Raw genomic sequence first — 21,845 nt, 5'->3', positions numbered from 1 at the left:
CCATTGATGTATGTGGATGTGCCAAAAGATTGTTGGCTTTACAAATTGAAATCTTCCCTTTATACAAACAAAATTTGTTGTTGATGTTGTTTATGTGTTTTTGTTTGTTTGTTTGGCACTGCTGGGGACTGAATTCAGGGCCTCATGCATGTTAAGCACTTGCTCTACCACTAAGCTGTCCAAAATTTTTAAACCTAGGATTTGAGAAAAAGTAGGATTACATAGTAATTAAAAGTATGCATTTTGAACACATGGTTTTGCATTCTAACTTTGTGGGGACATCATCTGGCTTGCTGCTGCTGCTTTTTTTTTTTTTTTTTTTTTGCCTGGATAGATCAGAGATAATAATAGCTGCCTTAAAGAAGCTGTTGTGATTAAGGCATAATATTTACATATTATATTAGAAATAGAGTAAATGTTAGCTTTTTTTTTAGTTGTAGAAGGACACAATACCTTTATTTTTAGGTGATGCTGAGGATCAAATCCAGTGTCTCACATATGCACGGTGCATGCTCTACTACTGAGCCACAACTCCAGCCCCAATGTTAGCTTTTAATATAGTTAAGAGGAGTTGACTTAAAATTTCCTCATAAAACAACATTAATTTTAGCAAATTACTGTTTAGTTTTTTACTTGGATAATAGTATTTAAATTAATAAAGGAAAACTTACTTTCCTCCAGTCTTTCTGATACCTTGGTATATAAAACAGAAATTATCTCTGCAGAACAGTTTTGACAGTTGGCAATCTAGAATGTAAACACATCATTGGCTTCAGTTGTGGAGTTCAAGCATTGTTCTCTTCTTACATATTCTTCCTAAACAGGTGTTTCGCCTTTACATTTTCTCATTCTGCTGCTTTCTTCTATGTATGCTCCCAAAGATAATGAATGTTTTTATCTTAAAAACATACTAAAACCGTCATTCAAGACTTTTGTATTTTAAAAAAAAATTGTGCTGCTTATTCTTTTTTTAAAAGGTATTTATTTATTTATATGCAGTGCTGAGAATTGAACCCAGTACCTCACACATGCTAAGCAAGCGCTCTACCACTGAGCCACAACTCCAGCCCTGTTTATTCTTATCTTACATATTATGGCACATTGAATAAACTCAATTTTTAATATTTTAAATCAATTATATTCCTCAGGAAGCATGGCACTGATGTATATATCGTATAAAAACAGAAATTGTGCTTTATCAGAGAAACAACAAATATAGATGATAATAAAATTAAAACAGTTCCATGAAATTGCTCACTGCTGATGTTGAATTTTTTGTGCTGAGAATCGAGCCCAGTGCCTCACACATGCTAGGCAAGCACTCTGCCACTGAGCCACAACCCCAGCCCCCTTGTCTTCATTTCTTCATCTTCCATTGTATTTTGAATTCTGTCTCTTATCACTCTAAAGAAAATAGATTTTTAAAAAGTTACTTGCATAGATCTGTAGTACAGATTAACTGTAGACCAGAAAAGCTGTCCAGAAACCCAAAGATTATTTCATGTGTCTTTGTTTTTAAGAAAAATTTTCAGCATTTCAAAATCATGTTTTCTTGTTAAAATGAAGATTTATTTATTTTTACTTCTCTTGGAAAATTAGAAGGTCTTATAGAATTAGGCTTAATACATGGTTACAGGGACCAAAGTGGCTGTTTGTTCTAGCTCCTGTTGGTTAGCAGTTTAAAATATATGTGACTCCATCTAAGTTTATCTTCTTTCAGTTTACTTATACCTTTTTGACCTCCCCATAGTTGTCTATACTTAATTTTCCTTTCACAGTAAATGGTAACTATTATTATTGTATTTAAGAATCTATCTAAAAATTTTTTTAAAAATTGTGAGTTTCCCTTGTAGAGGAGAAACAAATAATCTTTTCCTCACCCATCACTAATTTTATGGTTGAGACACCTATAACAAATTGCAGATTACCAAATGAAAAGTATACACATTTAATTAAGGTAAGATTTATGTGACATAGAATCTTTCAGAAATGAAGGTCTAAAGAAACAGAAACCTGTGTATTTTTATGCTTAGGCTTGATGAAGAGTGTGTGGTCACAGGGAGTATGATTGGACAAAGAGAGTAGAATCTAGAGGAATTTACCAAAGTCTATTTTGCTTAATTTCTTCTCTTTGTCCCTGACTTCAGAGATAAGGACATTCCTTTCCTCTGGAAATACAAAGGACACCTCTAGAATCAGGCTCTTCTGACATTCTTTAGAGAAAGTCAGAGAATTATTTTATGTCCTTGTATTAGTCAACATTCTGCAGAACCAATAACATATATTTTAGTATAGGAGGGGGTTTGTCAGATTGACTCACATGATCACAGAGGCCAGAAAAGCTTGATAATGGCTTTGTGCAAGCAGAAGGGCCAGAGATATCAGTAGCAGCTCAGTCTAAGAATGTGGAAGCCTCAGAACAAGAGAGACTGATGATGCAGTCTCCAGTTAGAAACTGAAGGTTTCTGATTGCACCCCCACCCTCAGGATCTTCAAGTCTTGAGTCCAAAGATGAAGAACTTTGAGTCTGGTGTCCAAGAGCAGCAGCAGAAAACGCACCCACTCTGGATGAGAAAATGAGAGAGAACAGGTTTCTCCCTCCTTCCACTCCATCCAGGTCTGTTGGATGATAATACCCACATTCAAGGTGAATCTTCATTCACTTGCTGACTCCAGCCAGTCTTCTCTGGAATCATCCTCACAGACATACCCAGGACTCTCCCTTATCCGAAAGCAATTCATAATTAGGTGTTGTGGGGCATGCCTATTTGGGGGGGGGGGAGGAGATTCAGCAGGAGGATTGCTTGAGCCCAGGTCTTCCAGGCCAGCTTGGGCAACATAACAAAACCTGCCTCTTAAAAAAACAACAACAAAAAAACGATGGTAGTTCATATGGCTTGGTTCATTAACCATGCTTATACTACAGTTTACATAGTCTCCCTTATCTCTATGCATTTACTTTCTCATTTTGTGTTTCCTTTTATCAGCTTGATTTTACCACATCTCTTTCCCTCAATTTGTGATAAGGCTATTAGTTATTTCAAATACTACATTTTCCATCATGAGCTTCTCTGTACTACTGACTCATTCTTTATTTTTTATATTGAATGTGTATTTTTCATTTTATTATCATAGTTTTTCTGTTATGGCTGTGTTGTCCCCCCACGTTAGAGCTCCTTAAAAACAGGGAATATACTTTACTGAATTATAATTAAATCTTGTTGAAGGGTTATATCCTTTTCTCAATAGGGGGTTTTATTTGATGGGAGAAAGGGTAAATTGTGTGTCTTTAAGAAGCCATTCTTTACTAAATTGATTTCTTGACCCTTTTTGTTTTATCTCAGTTCTGACATTGGGTATTTATATTCAGTGCAAGGCTTCATTTTGATGACATATGTATAGTTCTTATAAAGTAATGTGTAAGTATGTAATATGTGGTAGGGCCTTAATAGCTTACATTTAATAAATGTTGACTATATGCCAAGAACTATTAAGTTTATGTGTGGGTATGCAAGAGAGAATGAATTAACTCATTTCATCTTAATCCTTCAAAATAGGCACAAATAGGAATATTCTACCTATTTATAGATGAGACTACCAAAGACACAGAGAAGTAAAATAACTTGCCCAAGTCAAGTAGCTAGAATTTAATTTTCAAAAAACAAAATGCAAAACCTTTTTCCCATCTTTTAGGGGAAATATTTTGGTGTAGATTGTTGAAATTTGTTTTTAGGATACTAAGGGAAGTTTGAAACTAAGCCTTAGTGAAGTCGAACTGTAAATATAAGCATTTTACTCTTGCAGTTGAGTTTGTATAATAACATTTAAAAATGTGTTAGCTTTTTTTGTTTGTTTGTTTAGCAGTAGTGGGAATTTTATCAGTTTTGAACTTACTTGTGTAATTTCAGGCCTTTTAAAGATAGGTCTTTAAAGTATATAGGTCTTTTTATGTATAACTAAAATGAGAGCAATTTGTTGAAGAAATTTGTTTCCCAACTTTAAATATAAGACCATTTATTTTGTTGGATTAAGGAAAAATAAGCCTTTTGGGCATGTTGGTTCACTTCTGTAATCCTAGCTAATTAGGAGGCTGAGGCAGGAAGATCTCAAGTTTGAAGCCAGTTGAGCAACTTGGTGAGACTTTATCTCAAAAAAATAAATAAAATAAAAAAGAGCTACATTTAGGCTCTGGGTTCAATTTCCAGTACTGCAAAACAAAAAACAAGCCTGCACTGATGATATGTTTGACTTTTTTATATGGTACAAAATAATATTAAAATCCATGGAAAAAGTTAAGTCAGTGTCTACAACAGTGGTCTTCAAATTTTTAAATTGGGTGCCCTACCAGCAAACATTGAATATGAAACCTCAATATAAGGGTATCAAATTAGATCTCAAATATGCATATTCATACTCATAGGTACTAGTTCAGCTTATACATTCAAGTCCATTTATTAAATAATAAAGTTTTTTATGTTCTACACAGATATAATAGAAGTTTTTGTTTGTTTGTTTGTTTGTTTTTGCCCTACTATCCTTCATTGTACATTCTCTGTTCGGAAACCATTAGTTTATAGTGCTTTGAATAGCTAAGATTTCTGAGATTTTTATCAAATAACTGCCTGATTTATTTGATCGATTTCCTCAGGATACTGGAGAAAGAACATCAGTGGCCCATTTAGGTGTTTTTCTCTTTTAGTCAAATTTAATGTAATGTCTATTTCTACTTTATTGCTTCTAGGATGCTTTGTTCTCTATGAAGGTCCCCTAGTATTAGGTGTGCCAATAACCATGTTCCTTTATCTACTCTGAGTGAACTTTTTATTGCTTGATCTGCATTGATGGAGCTTGACCTTTTACACATCATCCTCCACCCCTCACCCCCTACCCCCAGTGTGTGTGTGTGTATGTTGTACTAGGAATTGAACTGAAGAGGGCTTTATCACTGAGCTATATCCCTAGGCCTTTTTATTTTGCAACAGGTTTTCACTAAGTTTCCCAGACTAGCCTCAAACTTAGAATTCTCTTACCTCAGCCTCCCAAGCCTTTCTCTTATATTATGTTAAGTTTTTCCAGTAGAGGTTGTTAGAGGGACAGTGTGTAAGGAAGAGCTTCTGTTACTGTTTATTCTTTGTCCTACTTAGTGGCTTGGGTATGGAAGTGTCCTGTGGTCTTCCACTATAGGTGTATGCCCAGAATGGGTGGACCCTTATTGAGTTCACAGTGCCAGCTTCAACGTTTTCTAGAGATAACATTACTTATCCAAATATCATATCTTCCTGCTGGAGATTCAGCTGATAACACCCTAATTCCCCTCTGTGTGTTTTCCTTACACCCAGGAGGGTTGTTTCCTCTGGCCCTCAGTGTCACAACTTGTTTTGTGTGCTCAACCATCAGCCTCTTTGGCCCACATAACTCAACAGGTAGAATTTTGCAATCCAGTGAAATTCATCCTTGACTATTCCAACCTAATTGTAACCCTCGATTTGGGGAGAGTTCCCTTCTAAATTTGTTCCTTACATATTCTCAGCCCTTGGGTATTATTTTTATATTTGATTTTTTGTTTGTGTGTTAGAATTATATATAATAGTAGTCCCTAAGGTATACTTTAGAGTTCTTTTTACACATTTATATTCATTCTTCTGTTGCAATTAATGGTTCTTTGTGTGAAACTTACCCTGTTCGGTTACTGTTCAGTTATTTTTTTATTGGCCTTTATCAGATAGATGCAGTGAACTTAAGTGAGTTAAATTATGTATTTTTTTGCATGAAAACTATACTGTAACTTCTGTCCCCCTCCCCATATACATTGCATATTTGATCTAGCCCATGGAAACTAGTTTTGGTATTAAAAAGAATAAAACACCATGGTTGGATAATAGCTATGCAAGAATGGTCCTTAAAAGTGAGTGATCCCCAAAATAGTTGAGATAAGAGAAAATGAAATAATTGCCTATGTTTTCATAGTTAAATGTCTATTATTCCTTAATTTAAACAATCAGGAAACATCAAACAAGAACTTTGAAATCTTTTAGGTTATTAGTACATTTGGGAACTTAAGAATTTCTATCTGGTTGTTTCCTTTTGAAAAACTTGTCAAATGATAGTCATGTGAATTACCTTTAAAATTTTTTCCCAGATGAGAGGTTGAGTTAAAACAAAAACATACCCACACTCCTAGAGGATGTGAGACTACGGAAGCAGGTACAGAGAGCTATTGTGTTAATTTATTAGCACTAACTTGTTAAATGGTTTATTTGTAGATATCTAAATATAATAGTGTTCTGTTTGTTTTTGTTTTGCTTTTTTTTTTTTTTTTTTTTTTTGGTACCAGGGATTGAACTACTTGGGGGCACTTGACAATTGCTTCACATCCCCAGCCCTATTTTATATTTTATTAGAGACAGGTTCTCACTGAGTTGCTTAGTGCCTCACTTATGCTGAGGCTGACTTTTAACTTCTGATTCTCCTGCCTCAGCCTCGTGAGCCACTGGAATTACAGGCAAGCTCCACTGCACCTGGCTTCTTGTGGATATTTTAAATCCCTAACTTTGCTAATTTTAAGACTTTAAGATTCCTTTCATATTTTTAATAACATTTATTATATATTTACAGTTTAACATTACTTTTATTTCCAGGAATTTTTCTCAGTTCATTTCTAACTTATAGCTTTTGTGCATTCTGGTTCTGCTTTTTCTTTGAAATTATATCTGTTCGGGCTGGGGATGTGGCTCAAGTGGTAGCGTGCTTGCCTGGCATGCGTGCGGCCCGGGTTCGATCCTCAGCACCACATACAAACAAAGATGTTGTGTCCGCCGATAACTAAAAATAAATAAATAAATAGATAAATATTAAAATTCTCTCTCTCTCTCTCTCTCTCAAATAAATAAATAAATAAATAAATAAATAAATAAATAAATAAAATAAATTCAGTGAAATAGCTGGGTGCTGTGGCGCAGACCTATAATCCCAGCATCCTGAGAAACCTGAGGCAGGAGGATTACAAGTTCAAGGCTAGTCTCAGCAATTTAGTAATGCCCTGAGCAAATCAGTGAGACCTTGTCTCAAAATTTTAAAGGGGTGGCGGGGGGCCCAGAGATATGGCTCACTGGTTAAGCAACCCCTTGGTTCATCCCCTGGTTAAAAACACACACACACACCACTCACACATACCAGTAAAGCAGCAGGACAACAGAATCTCTTTGAGAAGTTTCCTATATCTTGTTCTATTACTTTACATCTTGTTCTATTATTTTACTCTTTGGGACAATCTTGGGTAGACATATTGTTGAAAGTAAAACTGATTGCCTATTGGTCATCTTCCCAATGAAACATTCATTCATTTAATATGTAAATCAAATTTTAAAAGCAAATGATATGTTCTGCATAGGAACTGATTGTTTCTTTTTTTTTTTTTTTTAAAGAGACCACTAGCTCCCATTCCTAGGGACTTAGTATTGGACTAACATCAAAGATATCAGGGTCTCTCTTTTTTTTTTTTAAGAGAGAGAGAGAATTTTAATATTTATTTTTTAGTTTTCTGTAGACACAACATCTTTGTTTGTATGTGGTGCTGAGGATCGAACCCGGGCCGCACGCATGCCAGGCGAGCACGCTACCACTTGAGCCACATCCCCAGCCCCCTGATTGTTTCTTAAAATTAGATTATAATTTTACATACACAGTGAATGTTATTGAAAAGGAAAAAAATGCTTTTCAAAAAAAGTTACAGTTATTTTGCCCTTTGCAGTTGAAATAATAGTGCTGTATCCAACTCTCTGACACCCAAGTTTTAGTAAAGGTGTGATGCACTAGAAAAAGTTTATGATTATGAGAAGACAAATCTTATGATCTTAAAGGAAAATAGGATGCTTTCCAACGGTAAAAGTAACAGGGATTTAAAATATATATTGCTATCGAATGCCTGTCTCCTTGTAGACTGGCCCCTACAAGGAAATGTAACTTGAAATTCAAGCATTTTGTACAGTGAGTTCCATACCTATGTAGACAGTTTCCCATTAGTCACACCTTGCATTTATATGGTACATTTGTTACAACTAATGAACTAATGTTGATATTAACAGAAGTTCATACTCTATTCAGATTTCCTTAGGTTTTTATGTTTTTTGTTTGTTTTGTTTTGCTTTTTGGTTGGTTGGTTAGTTTGGTTCATTGTTTGGGGTTAAACCCTGGATCTTGAGCATGATAAGCAGGTGCTTAAGGTACATTCTCAGCCTCGGATTTCCTTAGTTCTCCCCCGACCCCCCAGTACTAGGGATTGAACCAAGGGGCTCTCAATCACTGAGCCACATCCCCCAGCCCCCCCCCCAACACCATTTAACTTTTTTTTTAGTTGTTGATGACCTTTATTTTTTATTTATATGTGGTGCTGAGGATCGAACCCACTGCCTAACACATGCTAGGAAGCGCTCTGCAACTTAGCCACAATCCCTAGTTTTTGTTTTAATGTTTTTTCTGTTTAGGACACTACACATATTACATTTACTTGTCTATCTCCCTAGGCTCCTCTGATCTGGGATGATTTCTTACACTTGATTTGATGATATTACAATTTTTAGAAGTACTGATGATGTTTTATATAGAATATTCTTCAATTGGAATTTGTCTGATTTTTTTTTTTCTTACAATTCTTTCTTACTGGTTTGGATTTTCAGCACCGCATATAAATTAAGGTCCATTGATACCTAAAAAAAAATCATTTGGAATTCTTTCACATGGGTGATCTTTTCTCCATTTATTCAGTGATTTCTTTATATCATAACATACTCTTGCTATTTATGTTGTACTCTGGGGTATAACCAGTACTTTTAATACTCAAGTTAGTCCTGAGCTTTGGCCATTGGGAGCTCTTTTGGTAGACACATGTTCCTTTGACATATTCTACATTCTTGTGTGCATGTGTGTATATGCATGCACATAACATGATAGCACAAGTCTTCAGCTTTAGAAGAAAATTTGTGAAATAACTATTAGCTTTCAGATACAATCTCTTCATTTTTACAGGCTTTTACCTGTAATACTCCATAATAACTAACACAATTTAACTTTTTTTTTTTTTAACTCTCAGATTTCTTCATTGAAGTGCATTGTCAAAATACAACAGAGTCCAGATTTTGGGCTGATGATATAGCTTAGGGCATCCTAAGCATGCACAAAGTCCTACCCTGTGTTCAAAAAGTTCTTGCACCAATGAAGATTGCTTTTGTTTATGTACAGAGGAGTTTACCAGGAAATGAAATTCTTAGGTCAGTGGACATACTTTTTTAAGAAGACAGCAAAACAATTTCAGTTAATCATTGAATCTTTGTTTTACTTTTGATCAATTTAAATTTTATTTGTGACATACAATTTTCTAGAAATTAGACTGTAATATAGAGTTTTTGATACACTAAGAACCAGTGAAGTCACTGGTTGGTGTGGGGTTACTGGTCTAACATATCCATGGAAATGTGATTTAACCATTAACATTCTTCCAAAGCAGTAAATAGCTCTTTAGGTACCAAAGGCATCCTTTAACTCAGACTAAATATAACACTTTTGTGATTAGTTTTTGTTAACTCTCCAGCACATACTATTGATTGTCTTTTTCCTTTTTTTAATTTTTAATATGTTTTAATTAGTCATACATGACAGTAGAATGTATTTTATGCACTTTGATATATCATTCATAATGGGATATAATTTCTTATTTTTCTGGTTGTACATGTTGTAGAATCACATTGGTCATGCAATTGTATATGTACATAAGTTAATAATGTCTGTTTCATTCTACTATCCTTATTCCCCTATCCCCTCCCCTCCCTTGACTCCACTCTACCCAAAGTAGCTCTGTTCTTCCCTAGTGCCCCTGCGCCCCCCACCCCATTGTGAATTAACATCTATATATCAGAAAACGTTTGCCTTTGGGTTTTGGGGATTGGTTTATTTAGCTTAGCATGATATTCTTCAGCTCCATCTATGTACTGACTGAGGATATAGGTCAGTTGGTAGAGTGCTTGCCTAGCATGCACAAGGCCCTGGGTTCAATCCCCGCACCACCAAAAAAAAGTCGTATTATTATTATTTCCTTTAAGTCATTGTTCATTTAAATGTTGGAGCAATACGAAGATATTATTTTTCTTATCTTGTTCCACTTTTCACTCCATGGGTAATTAATTACAAAATTAATATTATAGACTTTTTTCTTTTTGACTATTTTTAGTTGTAGATGGACACATTATTTTTATTTTATTTATTTTTATTTGGTGCTGAGGATTAAACCCAGAGTCCCACATATGCCAGACAAGCGTTCCATCACTGAGCCACAACCCCAGCCCTCTAGACTTTTTCTTATGTAGTCATATAGATATAATTCATTTAAATGTTCATACTTAAATAGTGAGATCATATATTCTATGCTATGTATTTTTTTCATCTAATAATATATCCTGGACATCATTCTAGAGGAGTATATTTAAAGCAACCTTATTTTTTCTATATAACATTCCATAGAATGCCCATACCATAATTTATTAAATGATCTTCTACTGGTCATACTTAGGTTTTCTTCCACTAGTCAGACCCAGTGTACAGATAGTGTCACTCTACCCTTTTAGTAGTTTACTCCTTAGTCATAATTTTGCTTCCCATGATTTTAGCTATCTAACTGAAGTCAGAAAATATTAAATGGAAAATTGCAGAAATAAACCATAATTCTTTTGAGCTGTTCTGAATAGCCTGGTCAAACCTTACATCCTCTCCATTCCACCCAGGATGTGAATCATTTGTCAAGGGTATCCACACTGTATATATTACCTACTTGTTATCACTTAGTAACTAACTGGGTTATCAGATCAACTGTCATGGTAAAACAGTGCCTCTGTTCAGTTTTAACCTTTATTTTACTTGATAATGCCCCCTCAATGCAAAAGAGTGGCAATGCTGACAATTTTGACAATTTCAGTTTCAAAGAGAAACCATAAACTACTTGCTTTAAGTAGCAAGATGAAAGCTCTCTAGATCATAAGGGGAAAAAAGTCCATATGTGGATGTTGCTAATAAGATCTATGATAAGAACAAATATTCTATTCACGAAGTTGGGAAAAGAAATTTGTACTGACTTTGCTGTCATATCTCACACAACAGTGGTCACAGTATGTGATAAGTGCTTGGTTAAGGTGAAAAGGGCATTAAATTTGTATATGTATACATGGGGGAAACATAGTAGACCTGTTTAACTATGTGCTTCATGTTCAGACATTTAGAAAAAAATGCAAACAAATTCATGCTTTGTTCATTCGTTTCATCAGCAACCTCAGGCATCCACTGGAGCCTTGAAATGTTTTCTCTGTAAATAAAAAGGATTATAGTATATAGTATTTTTGCACAAAGGTGACAATGTTTGGTTAGGATTGTACCCTGGAACCAGAATTTTGGTTTACAGGGTATGCCCATATGAAATGTTTGGATTAATTTCTAGAAGTCCATATTAATAAGTATTCTACAGCACAGATCATTTGATTTATAATTTTTTGCCAATTTGTAGGTCAGAAAAGTACACTAATATATTTGACTGTAAATACATTCATAACCTCTTTATGGTACAATTAAAAGGCAGACAAGAGACTGGGTGAAAATGTTTGCAGCATAGTTGTTTTTATGGTTTGAGAGTATAATTTGTCACAGGAAAACTGCAGTTTCTCCTTGAAACTTTTGCTATATATTAGGAGGTCCAATAAAATTGATATCTTAGTAGACTGGATCCAGTGCAACAATTCTTTGGTTTTTAAAAAATAAGTATAAATCCAGATGTGGTTTTTATGGTTATGTTTCCTCCCCAAAGCAGTGAAAATAGCTTTTTTGTGGTAAGTCACTTAGAATTCCACCATTATTTTATAACAGCTAGTGACTGTGCTTTCATGCATTTCTGTATGCATTATTTAATTTTTGCACAAAAAGATCATTTTACATGCTTTTATTATGGATACTACTCCAAACTCCCTAACCCTTCTAGGGAACTCTTATTAACTTAGGTTTGTGCCTTTCTGTAATTTTCTTTTTAAGTTCCTGTGGCTCTGCACACACATATATACACATATGCAGGAGATGTCTTTGCCAGTTATGTTTTTTAAAAATGGAATGATGCACTTTATTGTATTTAATGTTTTATTAAATAATGGCTTATTTGACTCCAGTTGCCTCTGTAATATTCCATAGAGTAGCTATATTAGAGTTTACTTATTAATTTTTTATGAACAGTTACTTTGTTTCCAGTTTCTTATGTTTTTTGGTACTGGGGATTGAATCCAGGTGTGCTTTACCACTGAGCTACATCCCCAATCTTTTTTTTTTTTCCAGACAGGGTTTGAGGGTGTCCTTGAATTTGGGATCTTCTTGCTTTAGCCTTGCAAATAGCTGAGATTACAGGTATGAAGCACCACTCCTGGCCTGCTGCCAAAGATGGAGAAGGTATGAGGGATTAGTAGGGACACTTGGATCCTGGGAAATTCAGAGTGGAAAACTTACTTGTATCTTGAGAAACACAGTATTTATCATCAGAATAAACATTCAGAACTTCTAACAAGTGTGGAAAACAAAAATAAACTTGGTAGCACAACTGGGAAAAGTATAATAAATGATAAGTATTGAAGGAATAAAATTAGCTATTTCATAAAATTGGTTTAAATTCATTCTTATAGATTAAAGTTGTTTACACTCCAAAAAGAGTGAAAAAATTATAAAGGAATCTAATAGAAAGTAATGTTAAATAACAAAGCAATGAAATCTTTATTGAAAACCAAATATAAACTTGGTTACCCGTTATTCCTACTATTATTTAACATTATGTGAATGCGTTAATGTAATTTTAAAAAGCTATGCAAGAGAATTTTGTGAAAAGGGGTATTTGCCTTACCACATTTTAGAACCTAATAATATGTCAGCAATTATAGGAATAGAAAAATATATGAGAATACAGTACAGATTAGGAAGTTGGTGTATGACAACATAGTGTTCAATTCAGTGGGAGAAGTTTAAGATAAAAGGATTTGGGTATGATCTGTCCAAAGAATAAATAAAAATAGGACCCCCTTCCTCCACTTTATAACATGTACAGAACTGGTTTTTGGATGGATTAAAGATGAAAATACTGGCACTCTAGCTAGGTATACTCTGAGGTACTGTAAAAATGACCTTGAGAGCTAAAACTACAAAGTGATCTTAATTTTATCAATTGGAAATTTTATGATTTAATATGATTTAACATTTTATCAAATTATTAAAACTTTCTTACCACTGGTATAAATGTACAGAGAAATGAGGAAAAACAGTAAATTATGCACTGAAAATACACAAAAATTATAAAATAATACGTTGCTTAATATTTAAAATTATTTGGTTATTCTTCTTTGTGTGGTTCTGGGGATGAAACCCAGAGCCTTACACACGCTAGGCAAGCACTTTGCACTGAGCTATACCCCCAGCCCTAAAATTATTTAAAATATAGAAAAATTGAAAATTAAAGCATACTATCTCATAAAGAATTTATGAAGAGTAGTTTCAGTGGTGTTGCCTTCTCATGTAATTTAAAATACAGAGCAAGAATTTCTTCCATTGTTATCAAGATTATCATATTCTTTTCTAAGTTTATATTAATGCCCAACATTTTATAATTTGGATTTCCAATTTTATGAAATTGCTTTAATGTGAAGATATTACCTCGGGGACATCTTCATTCTGTCACAACCACTTTTCACTTTCACTTCTAGCATTGTCATTTTTTTTTTCTTGGCTTTACTTTCATCTTTGTTGGCTAATTCTTTGTTTGATTTTATCCATTTTTGTAAAATGTCATGCCGATTTATCTCTGGGAGACAGAAAGACAACACAGTTACACAGTTTGCTATGTGTTTGTGCACCAAGTTAAGAAATCAGTGACCAGTCACTGAGAGACTTTGAAAGAAGAGATGTGATTACAAATTTATTTCTAACTTTGAAGAGTAATGTTTTTCCATCTTCAGTTTGGTTTTGTGCTAGGGTTAAAGGGGTTTTCAGGTTATTTCTATTTTAAGAATATTTTAAATATCTTTATAATAGATAATTCTTAATTGTTAATTTTTCCTGAAGAAGTAAAATGATTTGAACTATTGCTCTTTTAAGCAATGTCTAATATATATTGATCAGTATTTTTTTATTGATTTAAAATTCACTATATAAATATGAGGAGTTAAATCGGAGAGAACATTCAGGCAGCCAGAGATTTATGTCTTAAATGGCACTACTCTGCTTAAAATCTCAATCTTTTATTTATTTATTTGATACAGGGGATTGAACCTGTCAGGGGCACTTGACTGCTGAGCCACATCCCTAGCCCTATTTTGTATTTCATTTAGAGACGGGGTCTCATTGAGTTGCTTAGTGCCTCGCAGTTGCTGAGGCTGGCTTTGAACTCTTGATTCTCCTTAATCTCAGTCTCCTGAACTGCTGAGATTACAGTCATGCACCCTCCACCTGGCTTAAAATTTCAATCTTAACCAAAACATTGCATGTTTAACCATGTGCTTCATGTTCAGACATTTTGAAAAAATGCTGACAGAAATTCATGTTTTGTTCATTGTGTTGAAACAGATTTCTGTGTGTGTTTAAAGCAATAGCAGGAATGATAGTATAAACTTACATCTATACAATTCCCTATCATACTTGCTTTAGCTGCACCCTACCCATATTGATATGTTGTGTTTTACTATAGTTTGGGTCTGTGTATTCTCTGATTTATAATTTCTTAAATCTATGACTTAGTACTTTTTAAAATTTTCAAGTTTGTGGTTTTCTTTGTAGGGATATTCTTTTGTTAATAGTATCTAGCTTTATTGCATTGCATTCAGAGACTGTGAAATAATTATTATTTCTTGTGACTACGTGGCCTCCTAGTTTGTGGTCAGTTTTTATAAATTTTTGTATTTGTAAAGAATGTATAAATGTAGGTTTCTTTAGACTTTCCTTTTTTTTTCTTAGCTTAATTTTTTGATGATCAGTTTCATCTTATAGAAATTTCTCCTAAAGCCATTGCATATGCTGTAATAATTCTTCGGACCCATTGCACAGCTACTACTAGCAGGGGAGGAGTATTTTACTTCCTTACCTCTCTTTCATGTTAATTTTCTGGATATCATTTTCATAACTTTCCTGGCTTATTCACTCGTTTTGATGAAATTTCTCCTCAGTAGCATCCTGGAGGATGGGGGATATTCTTAGAAAGTTAAATTGTTGCAACTTGAATGTCTGAAAATGACTTTTCTGTCTTGGTACTTATAATTGTTAGATAGAAATAATTTCTTTTCAGTTTTTAATGCAGTGCTTTATTTTCCTTTTGCTTCAGTGTAGCCATTGGAAAGGTGCCATTAACTCCCTGCCAAACTTACTTTGATAATATTCTTTATCCTTGAACTCTGACATTTTCTGAAAAAGTGTTTTGGCATAGTTCTACTTTGAGTAATTGATGAACACACAATGGGTATTGTCATTCTTAAAATTGATGTCCTTATGGTCTAACTTGAACATTGTGAATTAATTCTTTAATTCTTCCCCTCTGTTTTGACATCTTGAAACTCCTGTCATTAATTATGGAAGTTCTAGTATTCTCCAAATCTTTTTCTTTTTTTCCTATCACTTTTACTTTACTTTCTTGGGAAATTTCCTCAGTTTACCTTTCAGTTCTCTTAATTGAAATTTTCATTATTATGTTTTTAATTTTCCCTAGTTTTTTTTCCTATAAATATTCCTTTATGATGTGTAATATGTTCTCTGGGTGTAATCTGCTCTCTCATCTCTCTGAGGATATTAATAGTTTCTTGCAATTTTGTCAGTCTATACTCACTCCAAGTTGCACTTTTCCCATTTGTTTGATCTCTTTCACATGCCAGAAGCTTTCCTCAAATGTCTAGTGGTCTTTAGATGTCCACTACTGAAGGTATACCATTAAAGAACCGATTGAAAGCTCCAAGACCATATGTGGAGTTTGTTGTGCTCTTCACCATAATGGGATCTAACTGGTAGTCAAGCCCTCGTGTCAGAATCAAGGTCTTTTCTCTCCGAGTTTGAGCTCCCACCTGAGGACTAATCATATTTTCACAATGAGTTCGAGAACAGGAGTTGAAAAGGGAGATGGCTATGTGGTTCATATGTAAAGTTGACTTAATGCCTGGAAAATAAAAGATAGTCCCCTCAACTGTGCCCACAACACCTCTTTAAAAACTCCTGTGCTTGGGGTGTAGAATAGTAGTAGGTGCCTAGTTTAGATCTCTGAGTTATGAAGAGTACAAACCTGGGCATAACTGCTTAAACATACTTGAAACCAATATTCTAATTTTTAGCATCACCTTCACCCCCATTTCCAGAGGCACCTACTCCTAAAACCTGAGCTCTTTGGTGATTCTTCAGAGTTAGTTTAGTTTTGTTTTGAAACCTAAAGCCTATATAGAAATCACTTTTCTTAGAGTGCCAATCTTACATTTGCTTTCCAGACCTTTTTTTTTTTTTTTTTTTTTTTTGGTGAGGGGTCAGGGTGTTGATGGGAATTGTGACTTTCCACATACTAAGCATGTACTCTACCACTGAACTACTACTGTACTCCTAGCTCTTGCTTTCTAATTTTTGAAATATTGTATCTCTTTACTCCATTCCTGTTTTCTTATGTCTTGTGGGTTTATGCTACTTTAATAATTACCATAGTTTTAGTGAGGTTTGGGGAGAGAGTGGTACAAAATGTATGTCCACTATACCATTTTTATGTAAAACTTTAAATAAAATTTTATAACTTACATATCCATCAAATTCTCAGGGTTCAAAAGGTCAAAACCATAAAACTTTATTTCCCTTCTTTTAGTTGTGTACAGATGAGTTTTTCAAAAGTTACATGATGTGTGGTGTTGCAAAAGATTAAGCACAAAAATCCCACTCATTTTTATTGTTAGACATTAAGAGGTTTAACAAATGTAAAGCAATGCCATTCTCCACTTTTTTTTTTTAAGGAAACACTTTTTTATTTTATTTTTTGGTACCAAGGATTGAACTCATGGTTGCTTAACCACTGAGCCACACATTCCTAGCCCTTTTTATTTTTTATTTTGAGACAGGGTCTTGCTAAGTTGCTGAGGCTGGCTTTGAACTTAAAATGCTTCTGCCTCAGCCTCCTGAGCCACTGGGATTGATTTATGGATGTGCACCACCACGTCAGTCAGGAAACACATTTTTTAATTAAAAATACTATTTTGTATGTGTTAACATGATGGGTTTATTATTTTATATCCATTTGTATAAAGTATTCATTTTTATTTTGAATATGGTGAGTATCAGTAGTTATAAATGACATAAACAAAAGCTCTGTGAGATCCTCAGTAAAGAGTAGTCATGAGATCAAAACATTTGTAAACCTATATATATATTCTCGAGAATTCTAGATGTAGTTGTAGCATGAGTACAAAAGTATAAACATATCCAATGCTTTATTAGTCTTACTTTACATAGGACAATAATGTAATTTAATCCTCATGATCATTAAATTAAATACCTCTGTTGTCTTCTCTTTTGTTTTCTTTCCTCATAATCCTTAGGGGTATAAAGGAAGTACTGAAAGTTAATCCATGCTATCTTCACCCCCAGAGACAATATGTTTTAGTTTTTGCTCATATAAATAATGAGAAGTTAACTTAAGAGCCAAAAGTGTTCTAGTACCCCCCCCAAAATAAACTTTTTTGACATGTTTATAGTCCAAATTAAATATAAAACTGGACTTGGGAAGTAACTCAGTGGTACGACGGTGCATAGTTAATATAGACAACAACACCCTGTGTTTGATCCCCAGTACCTCTAAAACTATAAAACTTTGAGTGTGTGTGGGGGGGGGGGGCAGAAAATCTTCAGAACTTTGGGTTAGGTAAAGAGTTTTCAGATTTGTCACCAAAAGTATTATTCATAAAAGGAAAATTTAAGTAAATTGAACCTTTTCACAATTAAAATTTCTTGCTCTACAAAAGACAAGCAACAGATTAGAAGAAAACATTTGATAATCACATAGTCAAAACAAGGTTTTATATCTACAATTAATGAAGAACTCTTCAGACTCAACTGTAAAGAAAAAAATGAGATCAAAACATTTGTAAACCTAGAATATGAATAGAATATGAATAGAGTATGAATATGAATATTCTATGAATAGAATATGAGAATCCTAGATGTAGGTTGTAGCGTGACTATAGCACTATAAACATGTCCAATGCTTTATTAGAACAGTTCCATGACCACAGGGCTCCCTTATGTAATTCTTTTATAATTCTACTCATCCCCTCAGAAAATGGGCACAAGACATGAACCCAGACACTTCATGAAAAAGAGAGATGACAAATAACAACATGAAAAGATGCCCAACATCAATATTAAGGAAATACAAAATAAAACCACTGTATCCATCACATACCCATCAGTAATGGTTAAAATAAAAAAATAGTGATAATACCAAATACTTTCAAGGATATGGAGAAAACTGAATCACATGTTGCTGGTGGACATGTAAAACTGAACTGCTACTCTAGAAAATAGTTTGTCAGTCTCTTTGGACTAGACACATATTTACTATATAACCCAGCAGTTACACTATTGGGCATTGATTTCAGTGAGGTGAAAATGTATGTCAACTCAAAAATCTGTAAAAGAATGCTCATACTAGCCTTTTCACAATAACATGGAAACAGCCTAAGTGTCTGCCGGGAGGGAAATGGTTAAATGAAATTTAGTAAAAGAAACAAACTATTGACATGAACAACTTAGATCTCAAGGGAATTGTGCTGAAAAAAAAATGACACACTATATGATCCCATTTATGCGGCACTATTAAAATAAAATTTTGAGAGAGATGAGGAACAGATTAGTATTTGCCAGAGGTGAGGAACAAGGAGAGGGAATGAGTAGAATTATATAAGGGAGCCCTGTGGTCAAAAACTGTTTTATATCTTGATTGTGGTGGTAGTTAAAGGAGTCTGCACATCTGGTGAAATTGCATAGAGCTATACACAGACACACAAACACACACACAAGTAAGTGCATGAAAAACTGGTGACACCTGAATAAGTTGTAGGAAGTGTATTAATGTCACTGTCCTTGTATTGATTTTTGTTAGTTACTTAAGATGCTATCACTGGGGAAAACTAAACGAAATAGTTCTAGAAGCTCTCTGTTCTTTTTTTTCTCCCTCAACTTCTTTTGAATCTATACTCATATCAAAATAAAAAGATTTTTTTAAATAAAAAAAAACTTCAAAGTGTGCATTTTTGTTTCCAAATGGGTAAAATTTGGCTCTTAGGGAGCAAGACTTCAGATATACAATGGATGTTGTCCATAAACAGATATACAGATTTGTCTTTGTATCATTGGGAATGGAAACAATTAGGTGGGAAAGTCAATGTCCTTATGAGAGGAAAATAATGGAAAAAATGCTAGGCATAAAACACCATCTTTAAACCTCCCTTTTGCTTGTATAATAGGTGTGGGGCTTTGGTTCCTCCTTCACTTAATAGAATTCTGATCTTATTCTCACATTTTCTTTCCTTCACATTGCTGTGCACTTTGGAGAAGCAGGCCCTAGGCAACATCCAGCCTTGTAGAATTAGATTCTGATTTGCTTTAAATTCAGTCATGGGATTTCATTATGACTGAGTAATTTTCTTTCCTTTTGGTTCTGGGAGTCAAACTCATGCCTTTGCTCATTGGTAAGCATACTTTCTGCCACCAAGCTACACTCCCAGACCAGTGATTTTTTTACATACATGTGTGATGCACTACTGGCCAGTGAGATCAGAAGGTAACCTATTGATTGGAATTGGGTTTGGGATTTCTGGGAAAGGCTTTCTTATTCCTAAAAACCAGAGTCACTTGTAGAGATAGTCTTTTCTCTAGCTATTGCCGAGTTTGTTTAAAAAGCCTGTTACACTTTCTTTGAGACCCAAAGTGTTAGAGAGGAAAGGAAGAAGATGTAATGGTAGCAGATTGAAGAGATTGGTGGGTTCTTGAAAGTATTATTAAGCTACTAAACTAACCATCCTGGAATAATTTCTTATGTGAGAAACCTTTTTTATTATTTTTTCTGCTATGAGTTGGATTTTCTTCCTTTCAAGCAAAAGTCTAACCAATAAAGCAGTCAAGTTTTTTGATTCTACTATAGTTAGCAAATTCAAAAATGGTGCTTACCTCACAAAATTGTGAGGAATAATTGAAATATTATGGGTGAAATGCATTTTGTAATTATAAAGTAACTTCATACATTTATATAGTTCAGTTACATTACCACAAATAGTGGTAAGTGGACAGAATGTTGCACAGCAAATGAGGCTGCCTGTCTTTGCTATTTACCTATTTATATTGTGCATGTCACTGTACCCTTTAATGACTGCACTGTCAAAGTTTTAAATTATTCATTAGTAGTAGTAGTAGTAGTAGTAGTAGTAGTAGTACATTAGTAGTAGTAGTAGTAGTAGTAGTAGTAGCAGTAGTAGTAGTAGCAGCAGCAGCAGCAGTCGTCGTCATAGTAGTTAGGGATTGAACCCAGGATGCTTAACTGCTGAGCCATATCCCTAGCACCCCCTCCCACCTTTTTAAAATTTTGAGGCAGGGTCTCACTAAATTGCTTAGGGCCTTGCTAAATTGGTGAGGCTGGCTCAAACACAACAATCTTTCTGCCTTAGCCTCCTGAGTCACTGGCATTACAGGTGTGTGCCACATCCCCAGCTAATTATATGATTTTAAAATCTCTACTGACTCTGAAATGAATCTAATCATTCTTGGAGTCTTGCCTGAAAGTCATGTACAGGTTAAGACAATAGAGTAGATACAAATTAGTAACCTTTTTTTTTTTTTTAATTGAAGAAAGCACAATTTCTTAACCATTTGTGTGTTTTGGTACTATTTCACAGTGGTTCTACTGATCTTAGTGGCTTGAAAACTGTCAATTTACTTACTTACATGAATGTCAACTCTCAAAGCTTTAAACCAATTATGGATATTCACTTTTTAACCTAAATTGGTAATTTGTTCTACATCTAGTAAGTATGAGTGCATCATCAGTTTTCTTTTTCACACTGTCTCTCAGCATCCTTTTCTTCTGTCATCCTCGTGTATGCATTGTTTCTACATGACCTACAAATACCCACTTTTATGCTCTCTGTCTCACCAGTATCTGCTTCTCTCTCTTCCTTTATCTATAAAATGAGGTGAAAGAAGATAATTTTAAAAGTATTTTCTGGTTTTTGTATTCCATTACTTAACTACTTTTCTAATTTAATTCAGATTCTTAATTATTTATTGCTGCTGGGGCTTGAACCCAAAGCCTTATACATGCAAAGTATATACTCTAGCACCGAGCTACACCCCTAGGTGCACATTTCATAGCTTTTTAAATTTAAAAATATATATATATTATTTTATTTTTGAGATGAATTCTCATTATGTTGCCCCAGACTGACCTTGAATTCCTGGGTTGTACAATCGTATTGCCTCAGCCTCCTTAGTATCTGGGACTAAAGGGATGCATCACTGTATCTAATTCTGAATTTTTTTTTTTCTTAGTTGTAGATGGACAGAATGCCTTTATTTTATTTGTTTGTTTTTCTGTTGGGCTAAGGATCGAACCCAGTGCCTCACACATGCAAGGCAAGTGCTCTGCCATAGCCCCAGCCTAATTCTGATATTTTTAATAAGTCCTATCAAGAAGTGTTTTTGGGGGTGGGTTATTTTGTTTTGTTGTTGTTTTTACTCTTGACATCAATTACAGAGTCTTGCACTATTTCTAACTTTGCAAC

The 21,845-nt window shown here is 34.3% G+C and overlaps 1 protein-coding gene across 4 annotated transcripts in view; it reads left to right on the top strand.

Annotated features, from left to right (window-relative positions):
* Znf292 (zinc finger protein 292) overlaps positions 1-21,845 on the top strand; it is an 81,130-nt gene that overhangs the window by 13,941 nt on the left and 45,344 nt on the right. Inside the window, exon 2 of one of the 4 annotated variants that reach the window (XM_021726035.3) lies at positions 12,358-12,468. The exons of the other annotated variants lie outside the window; for them this stretch is intronic. Coding sequence (XP_021581710.2) covers positions 12,460-12,468 — 9 coding nt within the window. The 5' untranslated portion in view covers positions 12,358-12,459. The remainder of the gene's footprint in view (positions 1-12,357; positions 12,469-21,845) is intronic. 4 annotated transcript variants of the gene reach the window in all.

Source organism: Ictidomys tridecemlineatus, chromosome 8 (assembly GCF_052094955.1).
Source record: "Ictidomys tridecemlineatus isolate mIctTri1 chromosome 8, mIctTri1.hap1, whole genome shotgun sequence".
NCBI classification, from domain to species: Eukaryota; Metazoa; Chordata; class Mammalia; order Rodentia; family Sciuridae; genus Ictidomys; species Ictidomys tridecemlineatus.
Note: the sequence above shows the minus strand (reverse complement) of the source record. Positions and strands in the feature narration are given on the sequence as shown.